The sequence below is a fragment of the Rhinoderma darwinii genome, chromosome 2 (assembly GCF_050947455.1).
Source record: "Rhinoderma darwinii isolate aRhiDar2 chromosome 2, aRhiDar2.hap1, whole genome shotgun sequence".
Lineage (NCBI taxonomy): Eukaryota > Metazoa > Chordata > Amphibia > Anura > Rhinodermatidae > Rhinoderma > Rhinoderma darwinii.
In genome coordinates, this window is record NC_134688.1 from 4044054 (window position 1) to 4065307 (window position 21254).

The 21254-nt window shown below is 42.0% G+C and overlaps 1 protein-coding gene across 2 annotated transcripts in view; it reads right to left on the reverse strand.

Moving 5' to 3' along the window:
- Window positions 1-978: 978 nt before the first annotated feature.
- LOC142740356 (ecto-ADP-ribosyltransferase 5-like) overlaps window positions 979-21254 on the reverse strand; it is a 26970-nt gene continuing 6694 nt past the window's right edge. Inside the window, exons 4-7 of one of the 2 annotated variants that reach the window (XM_075849909.1) lie at window positions 9802-10507; window positions 9229-9261; window positions 7755-7890; window positions 979-1139 (exon numbers count right to left, since the gene is read on the reverse strand). In XM_075849909.1, the coding sequence (XP_075706024.1) occupies window positions 7793-7890; window positions 9229-9261; window positions 9802-10507 (837 nt within the window). In that variant the 3' untranslated portion in view covers window positions 979-1139; window positions 7755-7792. Of the gene's footprint in view, window positions 1140-7033; window positions 7891-9228; window positions 9262-9801; window positions 10508-21254 lie in introns of those variants that run through there. The other variant, XM_075849908.1, reaches the window with a different exon arrangement.

Consider the following 21254-nt stretch of genomic DNA (forward strand, 5'->3'; position numbering starts at 1 on the left):
TACCCTAACATTCTGAATCCATTACAAGTGAATGGGTTATTTTATACCCCACTCACATGCAGCAGAAATAAGTCTGCTTCAATTTTTTGGGCTCCGCAACAAAAATCCTCTAGAATAATGAGCATGTTTATTATTCTCGGGAAAAGCAGTGGATTCATTGGAGTTGGAGCAATCAGGAACTATTGCTCTTTTCATGTACACCTGTTTACACGTGTTTTAATAAATATCCCCATGTCTTGTAAAGCTGAAAGGTGGTCCCAGCCCAACACTGGCGGCTGCGTATGGCCTGCGGTGGGCCTGTCTGCTTAAAAATGCCAGGGCTAATTTTAAATCCCAGTCCGGCCCTGCTGAGAAGTGATCTCTACAGAACAGGAAAGATCAGTCTATTATGAATGGTGGATCCTGTGTTATCTATATATAGGTGTTACCTGTCAGTGTAATCCTGCCTGGGATGATAATGAAATGACGCTGAGAAGTGATCTCTACAGAACAAGAAGGGTCAGTCCATTATGAATGGTAGAACCTGTGTTATCTATATATAGGTGTTACCTGTCAGTGTAATCCTGCCTGTGATGATAATGCGATGATGCTGAGAAGCGATCTCTACAGACCAGGAAGGGTCAGTCTATTATGAATGGTAGAATCTGTGTTATCTATATATAGGTGTTACCTGTCAGTGTAATCCTGCCTGGGATGATAATGCGATGATGCTGAGGAGTGATCTCTACAGACCAGGAAGGGTCAGTCTATTATGAATGGTGGATCCTGTGCTATCTATTTATAGGTGTTACCTGTCAGTGTAATCCTGCCTGGGATGATAATGACTGCTGAGAAGTGATCTTTACAGAACAGGAAGGGTCCTGAAGAAAAAGGCTGTCTGGCTTTGAAATGCGTCGTTTTTATACACAATAAATCATTTTTATTATCCAACTTGCATATTGCTTTATTATAAGCAAATCCAACAAATGCAGCGCCAGGGGACAAGCCACATTTTTCCTTGGATATTTTTCATGAAATACACCTTGGAACTTTCTCCTTGAACCTAACTTTGGAGGACCTAACAAAAGCCCCCGAGGCCTGCCATGAGTATATGCCAATCAGGTCATGCCAGTGAAGCATTGTGAAGTTTCCTAGTGGGACTAAAAAAATAAAATAATTAAATACAGTTAATTAAAGTTTATTAAAAAATAAAAATAAAAGCTCACAGTACAAATAAAATCATTTAATAAAAATATTTTGTTACACACAATATAACACCACAGTCACACCTAATATAACACCGGTGTCACACCCAACGTAACACCGCAGTCACACCCAATATAACACCGGTGTCACACCCAACGTAACACCGCAGTCACACCCAATATAACACCGGTGTCACACCCAACGTAACACCGCAGTCACACCCAATATAACACCGGTGTCACACCCAAAGTAACACCGCAGTCACACTTAATGTAAAACACCGCAGTCACACCCAAAGTAACACCGCAGTCACACCCAACGTAACACCGCAGCCACACCCAACATAACATCGGTGTCACACCCAACGTAACACTGCAGTCACACCCAATGTAAAACACTGCAGTCACACCCAATGTAACACCGAAGTCACAACCAACGTAACACCGCAGTCACACCCAATGTAACACCGCAGTCACACCCAATGTAACACCGAAGTCACAACCAATGTAACACCGCAGCCACACCCAACATAACACCGGTGTCACACCCAACGTAACACCGCAGCCACACCCAATGTAACACCGCAGTCGCACCCAGTGTAACACCGGAGTCACAACCAATGTAACACCGCAGTCACAACCAATGTAACACCGCAGTCACACCCAATGTAACACCGAAGTCACAACCAATGTAACACCGAAGTCACAACCAACGTAACACCACAGTCACACCCAATGTAACACCGCAGCCACACCCAATGTAACACCGCAGTCACACCCAATGTAACACCGCAGTCATACACAATGTAACACCGCAGTCACACCCAATGTAAAACACCGCAGTCACACCCAATGTAACACCGCAGTCACAACCAATGTAACACCGCAGTCACAACCAATGTAACACCGCAGCCACACCCAATGTAACACCGAAGTCACAACCAATGTAACACCGCAGTCACAACCAATGTAACACCGCAGTCACACCCAATGTAACACCGAAGTCACAACCAATGTAACACCGAAGTCACAACCAACGTAACACCGCAGTCACACCCAATGTAACACCGCAGCCACACCCAATGTAACACCGCAGTCACACCCAATGTAACACCGCAGTCACACCCAGTGTAACACCGGAGTCACACCCAACGTAACACCGCAGTCACACCCAATGTAACACCGCAGTCACAACCAATGTAACACCGCAGTCACAACCAATGTAACACCGCAGCCACACCCAATGTAACACCGAAGTCACAACCAATGTAACACCGCAGTCACAACCAATGTAACACCGCAGTCACACCCAATGTAACACCGAAGTCACAACCAATGTAACACCGAAGTCACAACCAATGTAACACCGCAGTCACACCCAATGTAACACCGCAGTCACACCCAGTGTAACACCGGAGTCACACCCAACGTAACACCGCAGCCACACCCAATGTAACACCGCAGTCATACACAATGTAACACCGCAGTCACACCCAATGTAACACCGCAGTCACACCCAATGTAACACCGCAGTCACACCCAATGTAACACCGAAGTCACAACCAATGTAACACCGAAGTCACAACCAACGTAACACCGCAGTCACACCCAATGTAACACCGCAGTCACACCCAACGTAACACCGCAGCCACACCCAATGTAACACCGCAGTCACACCCAATGTAACACCGCAGTCATGTAAAGTGCAGGTGGACGAGCGACAAATGACAAGGCAATTGTTACAATTAACTCTTTCTTTACTGAAGTGACTGCAGCAAAGAAGCTTTAACAGGGCAGCAGGAGCAGCTTGAACATATATTTATATAGTCAGTCGATTACGCCGAGCAACAGTGACAACCAGGATACTGCAATGCTTCGGGAAGTCTCTTTGTATCAGAACAGTCTCTTTTAATTTAACTGAAGATAATATCAGAATAGTCCAATGGGAGAACTCAGGCTTCACAATATAGTCCGGTAGGCTGCTCCTTATACCTCCCCTTGTATTATGCCCTCCGTACACCGGGTGCTCTTTTCTGTATAATTGGCTACTTCCAGCTGCTCTGCAATGCAGCCGCTGTTTATCTGGAGTCCTCACTCTGGCGCTGTCCTCGCTCAGATTCCTGGTATCTGGCCGTCTTGTCTCCTCAGCTCTAGCTCTAGCTCTGGTCCCACTCACGGTACTCACTGGCCTGCTCCTCTGCACACAGCTTCTTTGTGCACAGCTTCTCTGAAGGCAGATGACATAAACCCTCTCTAGAACAGTTCTTCCCACACATGTACTGACTGGACACTTCAAACACACTTCCTTTTAGGGCTGAATCTCCTTCCCTGGAAAATGTCTTACAGCGTCTTCTTCTGTAGGTTACAGACAACATATATGTGTCTCCCCCTTGAGGTGACTGAAGGCTACAGAAGTTCAGAGCTTACACAAATTAAAAAAAGATATTGTCATAATAATTGGCTAATAATTGTCCTCTACCTGTGAATCTGTTTTTTATCTTTTTATAAAATGCCCCTAATTCATGTAACATTGGTCTTATGGGGTTGGGTTTTGGGGCTAAGGGAAATAAAATGAGAATTATTTTTTATGTCTTATACTATCGTTTGCAGATTCTGTCTAAAAATGCGGTTCGGTACTCGTGGTTTTACATATACAGCAAGATAAATCTGTACTTTTCCATCTTTTCTGCTTATAGTAAATACGGCTAGAAATATGATATTGTACAAGTGGTTTAGTATTTACAGCAGATATTTATTTTATTTAAAAAAAAAAAAAATCATTGCTCAGATTCTGAATCTAAAGGAACGCTGTGAAAATAAAGACCAAGAAAAAAATACTAAGGACATTCAGGCTAAAGCTCTGGACATACACAGGATAGTAAAAGGGTAAAGAGTCATCTCTATGTGATACGCCAGTGAGCGCTGCTGGATCAGTGGAGTAAATGAAGCTGCACCTTACACCCCGCGCTGCCTAGGCCAGGCCGACCCTCAACAATCAGTGCAAGAAGGAGATTCGTGTGGAGGGTCAAAGGGCCGACGGTGACCGTGAAGGAGCTCGAGTCCAGTGGATGGGACTGCAGAAGGTCACCAGTCACACAAGTCCAGGGCTCTGATTACAAGTGGCTTGAAAATGCCTTCAAGTTGAAACGTTGCCTACACACTGGGTGAATAAGCACCATTTACAGTGGGGGCCAGAATTATTTGGACAGTGACACAATCTTCATGATTTGGGCGCCGCTGCCACCAGATTGGATATGAAATGAAACATCTGAGATGCAATTAAAGTTTAAACTTTCAGGTTTAATTCAAGAGGTTGAACAGAAATCTCCTGTGAAATGTTTAGGAATTGTCGCCATTTTTCTACGCAGCCGCCTCATTCCAGGGGCTCAAAAGTAATTGGACAAATGAACATTCCCAGGAATAAAATGTTTTTTTTAAATATTTTGTAGAGAATCCTGTGCAGCAATGACGGCCTGTAGTCTGGACCCCATGGACATCACCACACGCTGGGTTTCCTCCTCTGTGAGGCTTTGCCCGGCATTTACTGCCGCCGTCTTCAGTTGTCGCTTGTTTGTGGGACTTTCTGCCTTAAGTTTTGTCTTCAGCAGGTGAAATGCTAGATCGGGGGGGAAATGCTGGATCGGGGTGAAATCTGGTGACTCGGCCATTGCAGAATATTCCACTTCTTTCCTTATAAACTACTGGGTCGCTTTCGCAGTATGTTTTAGTCTTCAGTCACATCATCAATAAATACTAGTGACCCCGTGCCAGGCAGCTAGGCATGCCCATGCCATCACACTGCCCACACCATGCCCTCACACTGCCCCCACCATGCCCTCACACTGCCCGCACCATGCCATCACACTGCCTCCACCATACCATCACACTGCCTCCACCATACCATCACACTACCTCCACCATACCATCACACTGCCTCCACCATACCATCACACTGCCTCCACCATACCATCACTCTGCCCCCACCATGCCATCACACTGCCCCCACCATGCCATCACACTGCCTCCACCGTACCATCACACCGCCTCCTCCGTACCATCACACTGCCTCCACCGTACCATCACACTGCCTCCACCATACCATCACACTGCCCCCACCATACCATCACACTGCCTCCACCATACCATCACACTGCCTCCACCATGCCATCACACTGCCTCCACCATACCATCACACTGCCTCCACCATACCATCACACTGCCTCCACCATGCCATCACACTGCCTCCACCATGCCATCACACTGCCTCCACCATGCCATCACACTGCCCCCACCATGCCATCACACTGCCCCACCATGCCATCTCACTGCCTCCTCCATACCCTCACACTGCCTCCACCATACCATCACACTGCCTCCACCATACCATCACACTGCCTCCACCATACCATCACACTGCCCCACCATGCCATCACACTGCCCCCACCATGCCATCACCCTGCCTCCACCATACCATCACACTGCCCCCCACCATGCCATCATGCTGCCTCCACCATGCCATGACACTGCCCCCACCATGCCATCACACTGCCCCCACCATGCCATCACACTGCCCCCACCATGCCATCACACTGCCCCCCACCATGCCATCACACTGCCTCCACCATACCATCCCACTGCCCCACCATACCATCACACTGCCTCCACCATGCCATCACACTGCCCCCACCATGCCATCACACTGCCTCCACCATACCATCACACTGCCTCCACCATGCCATCACACTGCCTCCACCATACCATCACACTGCCTCCACCATGCCATCACACTGCCTCCACCATGCCATCACACTGCCTCCACCATGCCATCACACTGCCCCCACCATACCATCACACTGCCTCCACCATACATCACACTGCCCCCACCATGCCATCACACTGCCCCCACCATGCCATCACATTGCCTCCTCCATACCATCACACTGCCTCCACCATACCATCACACTGCCTCCACCATACCATCACACTGCCTCCACAATGCCATCACACTGCCTCCACCATGCCATCACACTGCCTCCACCATAACATCACACTGCCTCCACCATGCCATCACACTGCCCCCACCATGCCATCACACTGCCTCCACCATGCCATCACACTGCCTCCACCATACCATCACACTGCCTCAACTATGCCATCACACTGCCTCCACCATGCCATCACACTGCCTCCACCATGCCATCACACTGCCCCCACCATGTCATGAAGTCTCTTTATGGTGGACTCAGATACTGATCCAGCTACTTTCAGGAGAGTGTTCTTCACTTGGGTAGATGTTATGAAGGGGTTTTCTTCACCATGGAAAGGATTCTGCGATCATCCACCACTGTTATCTTCCGAGGACGTCCAGGCCTTTTGGAGTTCACGAGATCACTAGCGCGCTCTTTTTTTTTTTCAAGAATGGACCAAACTGTTGATTTGGCCACTCCTGAAATTTGTACTTCTCTCTGATAGATTTCTTCATTTTTCTCCAGCCTGACGATGGTCGGTTTCACTTGCATTGAGAGTTCCTCTGACCTCATATTGTGGGTTCACAGCAACAGATTCCAAATGCAAATGCTGCACCTGGAATCAACTCCAGACCTTTTACCTGCTTAATTGATGGTGGATTAATGAGGGAATAGCCCATGCAGCCCATTAAACAGCTTGTGAGATAATTGTCCAATTACCTTTGGTCCCTTGAAAAAGCGGCAGCCACATATTAAAGTGCTGTAATTCCTAAACCCTTCCTAAAATTAGGATGTGAAGACCCTCAAATTAAAGCTGAGAGTCTGCACTTTAATCCCGGATTATTATATAACTGGATATTCAATATGTTTTGGTAAACAGCTAAAATGGCAAAACTTGTGTCACTGTTCAAATAATTTTGGACCTAACTGCATACATATCATTCTGGAGTGCTGCGTTTCTTCCTTGGATTCGTATTCTTGCATACAAGTGTCCAGTACAGGAGGTCGGCTAGAAAGACGAAATTACTAAACATAATCACATCATCCGAATTACCCGGCTACGATGTGGGGGAGGGTTCTGTGGTCGGGTAAGATAGAAATGGAGCTTCAAGAAGCCACGTGTGGTGCAAACCTCTCACTGAGCATTTCTCAGCAGACACCCCCCTGACATTTTTGTATAGGGCTTCTCCGCAGTGGGGGTTGGGCACCTGGTTAAAATTGAAGGATGGATAAATAGTGAACAATTAAGATCGTGCCAGATGACCGGCTTCAGTCTGACACTTGGGACAAAGTCCACTTACGCAAGCAGCTTGTTCACCATTTTTAATATTGTTTTTAAAATATCTGCTGACAAATTATGACTTGTGAGATGGAAAATTTACTTGAAGAGAATATTGGTTGGCAATAAAAATACTGGCAGGAACGATCTGCCAGAGGAGGGTGAATACTTTCCAAGGTCTTGTACATTTACATCATCATATCGAATATTCAGGTCGTTGTGTGGGAGACAGTTGGGGATATTTTTTGACCTATTTCTTAGATATTATTCAGTTACTATCATCCTTTATATTGAAGCTCTGCATTAGTGATATATCATCCTCACATCTTCCTTCTGATGCCCGAAGAATCCCGCCCGAGACTTCAGCTTGTCAAGAAGCTTGTAGCAGTAATGATTGCAATGCTCATTGTGACCAGTAGGGGTGCTGTAATTGTTTCCCTGCAATTCCCGATAGTTGTAGCTGGAGGGCAAAGTAAGAAAACGGAAATCAAAGTAAAATCACAAAAGGTCTAAACAAAATCATAATGAAAAAAGATTACTGAGCCAACCAGAACCCTACTCAACAGATGGGGGTCTTTGACTGAGTCATGTTTTATGGCTCTATAAATGGTCAGACATTGACTTACAGGGTAAACACCTACAGGTGGCACTAAAGAGACACATTTCTTCCATCTGGAGGACAGCTATATCTCCGCAAGGAGAATCATTACCTTCCCAGAGCTAATGTAGCTGTAAACACTTAGGGGGGTCATTAAGTATTTGCCCCTGTTACAACTTTACTTTTTTTATCTAAATCGGTCAAAATTCTTCATTGATTAAAGGAGTTCACCGCATTGGACAATCCCTACTTGTTTGAATGGTCCCAGCGATCAGCTGTGATCTGTGAGGAAACCTGGCAATAAGTGTTCTGTTTCACTGCAGCGCCACCACAGGAGAATTGAAGTATTACACAGTGTCCATCCATATCAATGTGTTGTCTGTGTAATTCAGGACAGGACAGGTCTTTGTAACCGTTCTCCACTCTGCCCACGAGATGAAGAGCCTGAAGATTTATCTTTACAGTGGCCGGAGCTTAAAACCTCTTCTTTCCCTAACACAAACCTTGTCTAACCCTTTTGCATCAGCCAAAGATAAGCAGTGTCAGGTGTGTCTGGCAGCCACTGATCCCCATTCTCCATTGCGCAGACATGCAAAATTATTGGCGTGTTAATGGATGAATCAGAGACTATTACCTGTGGGCTGACACACACCCCATGTCTATGTCTGTCACCTTATCTATTGGTTGTCACCATCCCCGGTGCAGTGCTACGACTGGATCGCTGTAACATAAGGTCACATGACTACACAATGTTACGTCACTATTAACGAACAGTCTCTGCTGCCTATAGCAATTCAATGATGCGGTCACGGGACTGGACATCACTGGACGGAGGGATAATGGCAGCAGAGGACAGACGGACATTAGACTAGTCGCTCCTCGTGTGGTGTTATGACTATGTAATGGTCGCACTGTGACATAACAACATGTGACCGCGCCATTCTGAGGCTCTAGGCCACCTTGACTTTTCATAATAGCGACCAGACATTACACAGACACATGATATAGCGTCACTCCATCCTTCTCATAACAATGGAGCGAGAGATAACAAGAGTGGGAGATACAGGAGGAATCTGGATGGTCAGTATAATAGAAAGTCTTCTATCCTATAGGTTTGTTTTAAAACACCCAAATCCTGGACAACCCCTTTAATCCACAGAGTTTAGTGTAGAGGGTAATAGAAATAAATGCGCTCCTCACCTGAGTTATAGACGCAGCTTTCCCTTTTACTACCTGAAAACAAAAAAAGAAACATATTTCATTCATTCTGTTCTAAAAAGAAACAATGTAACATTATAGAAGGAAAGATCAGGCTACACAAAGGCCGTGGATGGTGGTGGTAGTAGTTATAAAATCATATTCTACATTCAAGGCTGTGCCTAAAGTAAATATCTGCCCAGGATGCCCTCATTTATTTTCTTTCTTCAATGCAGTTCCAAAGTCTGCGCTGATTCATTTCATAATATATCTTTATAGAGTGTGGCGCCCAGTTTTCTGAATACAGAGCTTCAAATCACCTTCATAGACATACAGTAACATGGTAATATTCTGCTGCCTGCGGCCACCACTAGAGGGAGCTCACTACATACAGATATATACAGCTCCTATAGAGTTACATGATAACATTCTGCTGCCTGCAGTCACCACTGGAAGGAGCTCACTCCAATGAAAAGACCAAAAGTTCATGAAAATTGACCCTAAACCAGATACAGTCATTTTAAGCGCTTCTCAGTTTTACTTTTACATTCAATATCTTATGACTTTCTTCCTTACCCCCCAGGTAGGCACAGTTGTAAAAGCTGCACCTCCTACTGGTGGTCTGCAGGATGAGCCTGTTCCCCTCCTTAATGTAGTCTGTGACCCTAAACACTTCGTCCACCGGTATGAGCACCTCCTTCTGGGACGGGTAGTATGAGAACTTCTCTATATCCGCTCCGAAACAGGTGGTAATATTGAAGAACGATGCGTTGCCAAATTGTTGTGCCTGCCCGATGTCAGTGGAGGAGGAAGAGAACTGGCTCAGTCTTATGGTGGCCTCAGGGTCAGGGGGCGGCTCAAACTGAACCTTACTGGCCCCTCTGTATGTGGACTGCGGTTTCCCTTCACATCCGGCTCGAAGCAAAGCCAGAGCTCTGGTAAGATAGAAATGCAATGAATGGAACCGGAAGGAGTCGGGATGTTGTCCATATTCCCGGACGGCGCGGTTCAGGTCTTTGTGGACGGGTAAATCCATGTAGGTATATAATAATAACGCCATCCCGTATTCATCCTTAAACCCATCAGGAAGACGTCCGATCCAAGACTTTCTTTGGTTCCATGTTGCGGATGAAATATTCCAGGCCTTGTCCAGCTCAGGTTGCTCCTCTCTTTCCGTCTTCAGTAATTCCGGGGTGATCGACTCCATTCTGTCGAGACATCCGATGTATTGGTCGTCAAATGAATCCTCGTACATTTCCAGCTGTACTCGCAGGCAGGAGACCTGAGAAGACCAAAAAAGTAATTGAAGTCACGAGGTGATATCATTATAAAATCATACAATACTGTGGATCAGTGGACAAGACGTCCCATAAATGGAAGTCAAAACAATGCCGACACTTTATAAGTTCTTAATGAAATCCAAGACCAGAATAAGATGAACACTTTCCAGGAAGACTTAAAGAGCACCAGTCACCTCTCCGGACATGCCTATTTTTAGTAAATACTTGTATTCCCCATGAAATAACAATTCTGGAGCATCTTTTCTTAGAACACTGTGTTGTGCCGTTCCTCTGTTATTCCTCCTAGAAATGTAGGAATAAATTGACAACTGGGTGTTACCATTAACGTTGTCAAAGGGGCGTGTCCCTACATAGTTTCACTCTGTCAGCACTGATTGGACAGTGTCAGTGTGTGTAGGGACACACCCCTAACTGGTGATACCCAGTAGTTAATGTATTTATACATTTCTAGGAGGAATAACAGAGGACTGGCATAATGTAAAGTTCTGAGAAAAGATGCTTCAGAATTGTTATTTCATGGGGAATACAACTATTTACTAAATTAGACGTGTCAGGAACGGTGATAGGTCCTCTTTAATGTTTAGTGTAATTTTCTATGTAAATCCCATCCACAAGTACAGGCCATCCCAATACCGACAGTCAATGTTCCTCCATTAACAGTGTCATCAGAGTGACCCCCATAAACTGTGCAAGTCAGATGCAAAGCTATAGCGGGTGTAGCGGTAGCAGTCACACCCTCACTCTAGTTCCCAAAGGGGCCCAAAGAAGCCAGTATTATAAATGCCACATCCTAGGTGGGGACCCTGTTACACATTTAACATTGGGTCCAATAGTTTCAAGTTACGCCTCTGGTGCTATCCTCTGTGATGCAGCTTAAGCCTGCCTCCTACTAGTGATAGATCAGTGACACTGCAGAGTCTCTGTGTATCCTATGTGATGCAGCTTAAACCTGCCTCCCCTGCCCCCTGCTATTGATAGATAAGTGACCTAGAACTTCTGTCCTCACACTGCAGAGTCTCAGTGTATCCTATGTAATGCAGTTTCAGTGTGTGTTCCCCTGCTTCTGATAGGGTTCTTCCTTGCAAACATAATGCAGGGTAAAGCAGAGAGGGGCAGCATCTCATAGAAATACACTGGACTCTCTGCACACAGCCCTCACAGATAGTATAGACAGTTATTGTGAGTCAGGGGAGTTTATAACTGCAGCTAATCATTGTATAGACTCTCCTATTCTATCACAGCCCTCCTGGTCCCTTAGATAGGGCAGATATTATCTCTTTAGCAGCACAATATATATGGGGGACATACAGAATAACTGTAATAACCGAGGTCATCCTGCTGACGTCTTCCTCTCCGGAGGTGCCAGCACATACACTAGGGTGCGTGTGCGAGCTCATTCCTGGCCTTAAAGGGCAAGCGCACGCACAAGTTAAACATTAACTAATTATTCCCAGATCACCCTGGACTATAAGAAGGGCCCTGCCCTTGCACTCCTTGCCATTGGCCGGTAGTATTTTTAGTATATTGTGTGGCAGTATTATTAGTACACAGTGGCAGTATTATTAGTACACTGTGTGGCAGTATTATTAGTACATTATGTGGAAGTATTGTTAGTACACTGTGTGGCAGTATTATTAGTACACTGTGTTGTGGTATTATTAGTACATTGTGTGGCAGTATTATTAGTACATTGTGTGGCAGTATTGCTAGTACACTGTGTGGCAGTATTATTAGTACACTGTGTGGCACTATTATAAGTACTCTGTGCGGCAGTATTATTAGTACACTGTGTGGCAGTATTATTAGTACACTGTGTGGCAGTATTATTAGTACACTCTGTGGCAGTATTATTAGTACATTGTGTGGCAGTATTATTAGTACTCTGTGTGGCAGTATTATTAGTACACTGTGTGGCAGTATTATTAGTACAATGTGTGGCAGTATTATTAGTACACTGTGTGGCAGTATTATTAGTAAACTGTGTGACAGTATTATTAGTACACTGTGTGGCAGTATTATTAGTATATTGTGTGGCGGTATTAATAGTACACTGTGTGGCAGTATTATTAGTACATTGTGTGGCAGTATTATTAGTACACTGTGTGGCAGTATTATTAGTACACTGTGTGGTTGTATTATTAGTACACTGTGTGGCAGTATTATTAGTACATTGTGTGGCGGTATTATTAGTACATTGTGTGGCGGTATTATTAGTACATTGTGTGGCGGTATTATTAGTACATTGTGTGGCAGTATTATTAGTACACTGTGTGGCAGTGTTATTAGTACACTGTGTGGCAGTATTAGTACAATGTCGGTATTGTTAGTACACTGTGTGGCGGTATTATTAGTACATTGTGTGGCAGTATTATTAGTACATTGTGTGGCAGTATTATTAGAACACATGTGTGACAGTATTATTAGTACATTGTGTGGCAGTATTATTAGTACACTGTGTGGCAGTATTATTAGTACACTGTGCTGCAGTATTATTAATACACTGTGCGGCAGTATTATTAGTACACTGTGTGGCAGTATTATTAGTACACTGTGTGGCGGTATTATTAGTACATTGTGTGGCAGTATTATTAGTAAATTGTGTGGCAGTGTTATTAGTACACTGTGTGGCAGTATTAGTACAATGTCGGTATTGTTAGTACACTGTGTGGCGGTATTATTAGTACATTGTGTGGCAGTATTATTAGTACATTGTGTGGCAGTATTATTAGAACACTTGTGTGACAGTATTATTAGTACATTGTGTGGCAGTATTATTAGTACACTGTGTGGCAGTATTATTAGTACACTGTGCTGCAGTATTATTAATACACTGTGCGGCAGTATTATTAGTACACTGTGTGGCAGTATTATTAGTACACTGTGTGCCAGTATTATTAGAGGACTGTGGCAGTATTATTAGTACACTGTGTGGCAGTATTATTAGTACATTGTGTGGCAGTATTATTAGTACATTGTGTGGCAGTATTATTAGTACATTGTGTGACAGTATTATTAGTACATTGTGTGGCTGTATTATTAGTACACTGTGTGGCAGTATTATTAGTACACTGCGTGGCAGTATTATTAGTACACTGTGTGCCAGTATTATTAGAGGACTGTGGCAGTATTATTAGTACACTGTGTGGCAGTATTATTAGTACATTGTGTGGCAGTATTATTAGAACACTTGTGTGACAGTATTATTAGTACATTGTGTGGCAGTATTATTAGTACACTGTGTGGCAGTATTATTAGTACACTGTGTGCCAGTATTATTAGAGGACTGTGGCAGTATTATTAGTACACTGTGTGGCAGTATTATTAGTACACTGTGTTGTGGTATTATTAGTACATTGTGTGGCAGTATTATTAGTACATTATGTGGAAGTATTGTTAGTACACTGTGTGGCAGTATTATTAGTACACTGTGTTGTGGTATTATTGGTACATTGTGTGGCAGTATTATTAGTACATTGTGTGCCAGTATTGTTAGTACACTGTGTGGCAGTATTATTAGTACACTGTGTGACAGTATTATTAGTACACTGTGTGGCAGTATTATTAGTACACTGTGTGGCAGTATTATTAGTACACTGTGTGGCAGTATTATTAGTACACTGTGTGACAGTATTATTAGTACACTGCGTGGCAGTATTATTAGTATATTGTGTGGCGGTATTATTAGTACACTGTGTGGCGGTATTATTAGTACACTGTGTGGCAGTATTATTAGTACATTGTGTGGCAGTATTATTAGTACACTGTGTGGCAGTATTATTAGTACACTGTGTGGTTGTATTATTAGTACACTGTGTGGCAGTATTATTAGTACACTGTGTGGCGGTATTATTAGTACATTGTGTGGCGGTATTATTAGTACATTGTGTGGCAGTATTATTAGTAAATTGTGTGGCAGTGTTATTAGTACACTGTGTGGCAGTATTAGTACAATGTCGGTATTGTTAGTACACTGTGTGGCGGTATTATTAGTACATTGTGTGGCAGTATTATTAGTACATTGTGTGGCAGTATTATTAGAACACTTGTGTGACAGTATTATTAGTACATTGTGTGGCAGTATTATTAGTACACTGTGTGGCAGTATTATTAGTACACTGTGCTGCAGTATTATTAATACACTGTGCGGCAGTATTATTAGTACACTGTGTGCCAGTATTATTAGTACACTGTGTGCCAGTATTATTAGAGGACTGTGGCAGTATTATTAGTACACTGTGTGGCAGTATTATTAGTACATTGTGTGGCAGTATTATTAGTACATTGTGTGGCAGTATTATTAGTACATTGTGTGACAGTATTATTAGTACATTGTGTGGCTGTATTATTAGTACACTGTGTGGCAGTATTATTAGTACACTGCGTGGCAGTATTATTAGTACACTGTGTGGCAGTATTATTAGTACACTGTGTGCCAGTATTATTAGTACACTGTGTGACAGTATTATTAGTACACTGCGTGGCAGTATTATTAGTATATTGTGTGGCAGTATTATTAGTACAATGTGTGGCAGTATTATTAGTACACTGTGTGGTTGTATTATTAGTACACTGTGTGGCAGTATTATTAGTACACTGTGTGGCGGTATTATTAGTACATTGTGTGGCGGTATTATTAGTACATTGTGTGGCAGTATTATTAGTAAATTGTGTGGCAGTGTTATTAGTACACTGTGTGGCAGTATTAGTACAATGTCGGTATTGTTAGTACACTGTGTGGCGGTATTATTAGTACATTTTGTGTGGCAGTATTATTAGTACATTGTGTGGCAGTATTATTAGAACACTTGTGTGACAGTATTATTAGTACATTGTGTGGCAGTATTATTAGTACACTGTGTGGCAGTATTATTAGTACACTGTGCTGCAGTATTATTAATACACTGTGCAGCAGTATTATTAGTACACTGTGTGCCAGTATTATTAGTACACTGTGTGCCAGTATTATTAGAGGACTGTGGCAGTATTATTAGTACACTGTGTGGCAGTATTATTAGTACATTGTGTGGCAGTATTATTAGTACATTGTGTGGCAGTATTATTAGTACATTGTGTGACAGTATTATTAGTACATTGTGTGGCTGTATTATTAGTACACTGTGTGGCAGTATTATTAGTACACTGCGTGGCAGTATTATTAGTACACTGTGTGGCAGTATTATTAGTACACTGTGTGCCAGTATTATTAGTACACTGTGTGACAGTATTATTAGTACACTGCGTGGCAGTATTATTAGTATATTGTGTGGCGGTATTATTAGTACACTGTGTGGCGGTATTATTAGTACACTGTGTGGCAGTATTATAAGTACATTGTGTGGCAGTATTATTAGTACACTGTGTGGCAGTATTATTAGTACACTGTGTGGTTGTATTATTAGTACACTGTGTGGCAGTATTATTAGTACACTGTGTGACGGTATTATTAGTACATTGTGTGGCGGTATTATTAGTACATTGTGTGGCAGTATTATTAGTAAATTGTGTGGCAGTGTTATTAGTACACTGTGTGGCAGTATTAGTACAATGTCGGTATTGTTGGTACACTGTGTGGCGGTATTATTAGTACATTGTGTGGCAGTATTATTAGTACATTGAGTGGCAGTATTATTAGAACACTTGTGTGACAGTATTATTAGTACATTGTGTGGCAGTATTATTAGTACACTGTGTGGCAGTATTATTAGTACACTGTGCTGCAGTATTATTAATACACTGTGCGGCAGTATTATTAGTACACTGTGTGGCAGTATTATTAGTACACTGTGTGCCAGTATTATTAGAGGACTGTGGCAGTATTATTAGTACACTGTGTGGCAGTATTATTAGTACATTGTGTGGCAGTATTATTAGTACATTGTGTGGCAGTATTATTAGTACATTGTGTGACAGTATTATTAGTACATTGTGTGGCTGTATTATTAGTACACTGTGTGGAAGTATTATTAGTACACTGCGTGGCAGTATTATTAGTACACTGTGTGGCAGTATTATTAGTACACTGTGTGCCAGTATTATTAGTACACTGTGTGACAGTATTATTAGTACACTGCGTGGCAGTATTATTAGTATATTGTGTGGCAGTATTATTAGTACACTGTGTGGCAGTATTATTAGTACACTGTGTGGTTGTATTATTAGTACACTGTGTGGCAGTATTATTAGTACACTGTGTGGCGGTATTATTAGTACATTGTGTGGCGGTATTATTAGTACATTGTGTGGCAGTATTATTAGTAAATTGTGTGGCAGTGTTATTAGTACACTGTGTGGCAGTATTAGTACAATGTCGGTATTGTTAGTACACTGTGTGGCGGTATTATTAGTACATTGTGTGGCAGTATTATTAGTACATTGTGTGGCAGTATTATTAGAACACTTGTGTGACAGTATTATTAGTACATTGTGTGGCAGTATTATTAGTACACTGTGTGGCAGTATTATTAGTACACTGTGCTGCAGTATTATTAATACACTGTGCAGCAGTATTATTAGTACACTGTGTGCCAGTATTATTAGTACACTGTGTGCCAGTATTATTAGAGGACTGTGGCAGTATTATTAGTACACTGTGTGGCAGTATTATTAGTACATTGTGTAGCAGTATTATTAGTACATTGTGTGGCAGTATTATTAGTACACTGTGTGGCAGTATTATTAGTACACTGTGTGCCAGTATTATTAGAGGACTGTGGCAGTATTATTAGTACACTGTGTGGCAGTATTATTAGTACACTGTGTTGTGGTATTATTAGTACATTGTGTGGCAGTATTATTAGTACATTATGTGGAAGTATTGTTAGTACACTGTGTGGCAGTATTATTAGTACACTGTGTTGTGGTATTATTGGTACATTGTGTGGCAGTATTATTAGTACATTGTGTGCCAGTATTGTTAGTACACTGTGTGGCAGTATTATTAGTACACTGTGTGGCAGTATTATTAGTATATTGTGTGGCAGTATTATTAGTACACTGTGTGGCGGTATTATTAGTACACTGTGTGGCAGTATTATTAGTACATTGTGTGGCAGTATTATTAGTACACTGCGTGGCAGTATTATTAGTACATTGTGTGGCAGTATTATTAGTACACTGTGTGGCAGTATTATTAGTACACAGTGGCAGTATTATTAGTACATTGTGTGGCAGTATTATTAGTACATTGTGTGGCAGTATTATTAGTACACTGTGTGGCAGTATTATTAGTACACTGTGTGACAGTACTATTAGTACACTGTGTGGCAGTATTATTAGTACATTGTGTGACAGTATTATTAGTACATTGTGTGGCAGTATTATTAGTACACTGTGTGGCAGTATTATTAGTACATTGTGTGGCAGTATTATTAGTACACTGTGTGGCAGTATTATTAGTACACAGTGGCAGTATTATTAGTACATTGTGTGGCAGTATTATTAGTACATTGTGTGGCAGTATTATTAGTACACTGTGTGGCAGTATTATTAGTACACTGTGTGGCAGTACTATTAGTACACTGTGTGGCAGTATTATTAGTACATTGTATGGTGGTATTATTAGTACACTGTGTGGCAGTATTATTAGTACACTGTGTGGCAGTATTATTAGTACATTGTATGGTGTTATTATTAGTACACTGTGTGGCAGTATTATTAGTACACTGTGCGGCAGTATTATTAGTACACTGTGTGGCCGCAGTATTAGTACACTGTGTGGCAGTATTATTAGTACATTGTATGGTGGTATTATTAGTACACTGTGTGGCAGTATTATTAGTACACTGTGTGGCCGCACTATTAGTACACTGTGTGGCAGGTCTATTAGTACACTGTGTGGCAGTATTATTAGTACATTGTGTGGCCGCATTATTAGTACACTGTGTGGCAGTATTATTAGTACACTGTGTGGCAGCATTATTAGTACACTGTGTGGCCGCATTATTAGTACACTGTGTGGCAGTATTATTAGTACATTGTGTGGCAGTATTATTATTACATAGTATGGTGGTATTATTAGTACACTGTGTGGCCGCATTATTAGTACACTGTGTGGCAGGTCTATTAGTACATTGTGTGGTGGTATTATTAGTACACTGTGTGGCCGCATTATTAGTACACTGTGTGGCAGTATTATTAGTACACTGTGTGGCCGCATTATTAGTACATTGTGTGGCAGTATTATTAGTACATTGTGTGGTGGTATTATTAGTACACTGTGTGGCAGGTCTATTAGTACACTGTGTGGCCGCATTATTAGTACACTGTGTGGCAGGTCTATTAGTACATTGTGTGGTGGTATTATTAGTACACTGTGTGGCAGGTCTATTAGTACATTGTGTGGCGGTATTATTAGTACACTGTGTGGCAGTATTATTAGTATATTGTGTGGCAGTATTATTAGTACACTGTGTGGCAGTATTATTAGTACACTGTGTGGCGGTATTATTAGTACACTGTGTGGCAGTATTATTAGTACACTGTGTGGCCGCATTATTAGTACACTGTGTGGCCGCATTATTAGTACATTGTGTGGCAGTATTATTAGTACATTGTGTGGTGGTATTATTAGTACACTGTGTGGCAGTATTATTAGTACACTGTGTGGCAGGTCTATTAGTACATTGTGTGGTGGTATTATTAGTACACTGTGTGGCCGCATTATTAGTACATTGTGTGGCAGTATTATTAGTACATTGTGTGGCAGTATTATTAGTACACTGTGTGGCGGTATTATTAGTACACTGTGTGGCAGTATTATTAGTACACTGTGTGGCCGCATTATTAGTACACTGTGTGGCCGCATTATTAGTACACTGTGTGGCAGTATTATTAGTACACAGTTTGGCAGTATTATTAGTACACTGTGTGGCTGTATTATTAGTACACTGTGTGGTGGTATTATAAGTACACTGTGTGGCAGGTCTATTAGTACATTGTGTGGTGGTATTATTAGTACATTGTGTGGTGGTATTATTAGTACACTGTGTGGCGGTATTATTAGTACACTGTGTGGCCGCATTATTAGTACACTGTGTGGCAGTATTATTAGTACATTGTGTGGCAGTATTATTAGTACACTGTGTGGCAGTATTATTAGTACACTGTGTGGCAGTATTATCAGTACACTGTGTGGCAGTATTATTAGTACATTGTGTGGCAGTATTATTAGTACATTGTGTGGTGGTATTATTAGTACATTGTGTGGCTTTATTATTAGTACACTGTGTGGCCGCACTATTAGTACACTGTGTGGCAGGTCTATTAGTACACTGTGTGGCAGTATTATTAGTACATTGTGTGGCCGCATTATTAGTACACTGTGTGGCAGTATTATTAGTACACTGTGTGGCAGCATTATTAGTACACTGTGTGGCCGCATTATTAGTACACTGTGTGGCAGTATTATTAGTACATTGTGTGGCAGTATTATTATTACATAGTATGGTGGTATTATTAGTACACTGTGTGGCCGCATTATTAGTACACTGTGTGGCAGGTCTATTAGTACATTGTGTGGTGGTATTATTAGTACACTGTGTGGCCGCATTATTAGTACACTGTGTGGCAGTATTATTAGTACACTGTGTGGCCGCATTATTAGTACATTGTGTGGCAGTATTATTAGTACATTGTGTGGTGGTATTATTAGTACACTGTGTGGCAGGTCTATTAGTACACTGTGTGGCCGCATTATTAGTACACTGTGTGGCAGGTCTATTAGTACATTGTGTGGTGGTATTATTAGTACACTGTGTGGCAGGTCTATTAGTACATTGTGTGGCGGTATTATTAGTACACTGTGTGGCAGTATTATTAGTATATTGTGTGGCAGTATTATTAGTACACTGTGTGGCAGTATTATTAGTACACTGTGTGGCGGTATTATTAGTACACTGTGTGGCAGTATTATTAGTACACTGTGTGGCCGCATTATTAGTACACTGTGTGGCCGCATTATTAGTACATTGTGTGGCAGTATTATTAGTACATTGTGTGGTGGTATTATTAGTACACTGTGTGGCAGTATTATTAGTACACTGTGTGGCAGGTCTATTAGTACATTGTGTGGTGGTATTATTAGTACACTGTGTGGCCGCATTATTAGTACATTGTGTGGCAGTATTATTAGTACATTGTGTGGCAGTATTATTAGTACACTGTGTGGCGGTATTATTAGTACACTGTGTGGCAGTATTATTAGTACACTGTGTGGCCGCATTATTAGTACACTGTGTGGCCGCATTATTAGTACACTGTGTGGCAGTATTATTAGTACACAGTTTGGCAGTATTATTAGTACACTGTGTGGCTGTATTATTAGTACACTGTGTGGTGGTATTATAAGTACACTGTGTGGCAGGTCTATTAGTACATTGTGTGGTGGTATTATTAGTACATTGTGTGGTGGTATTATTAGTACACTGTGTGGCGGTATTATTAGTACACTGTGTGGCCGCATTATTAGTACACTGTGTGGCAGTATTATTAGTACATTGTGTGGCAGTATTATTAGTACACTGTGTGGCAGTATTATTAGTACACTGTGTGGCAGTATTATCAGTACACTGTGTGGCAGTATTATTAGTACATTGTGTGGCAGTATTATTAGTACATTGTGTGGTGGTATTATTAGTACATTGTGTGGCTTTATTATTAGTACACTGTGTGGCGGTATTATTAGTACACTGTGTGGCGGTATTATTAGTACACTGTGTGGCGGTATTATTA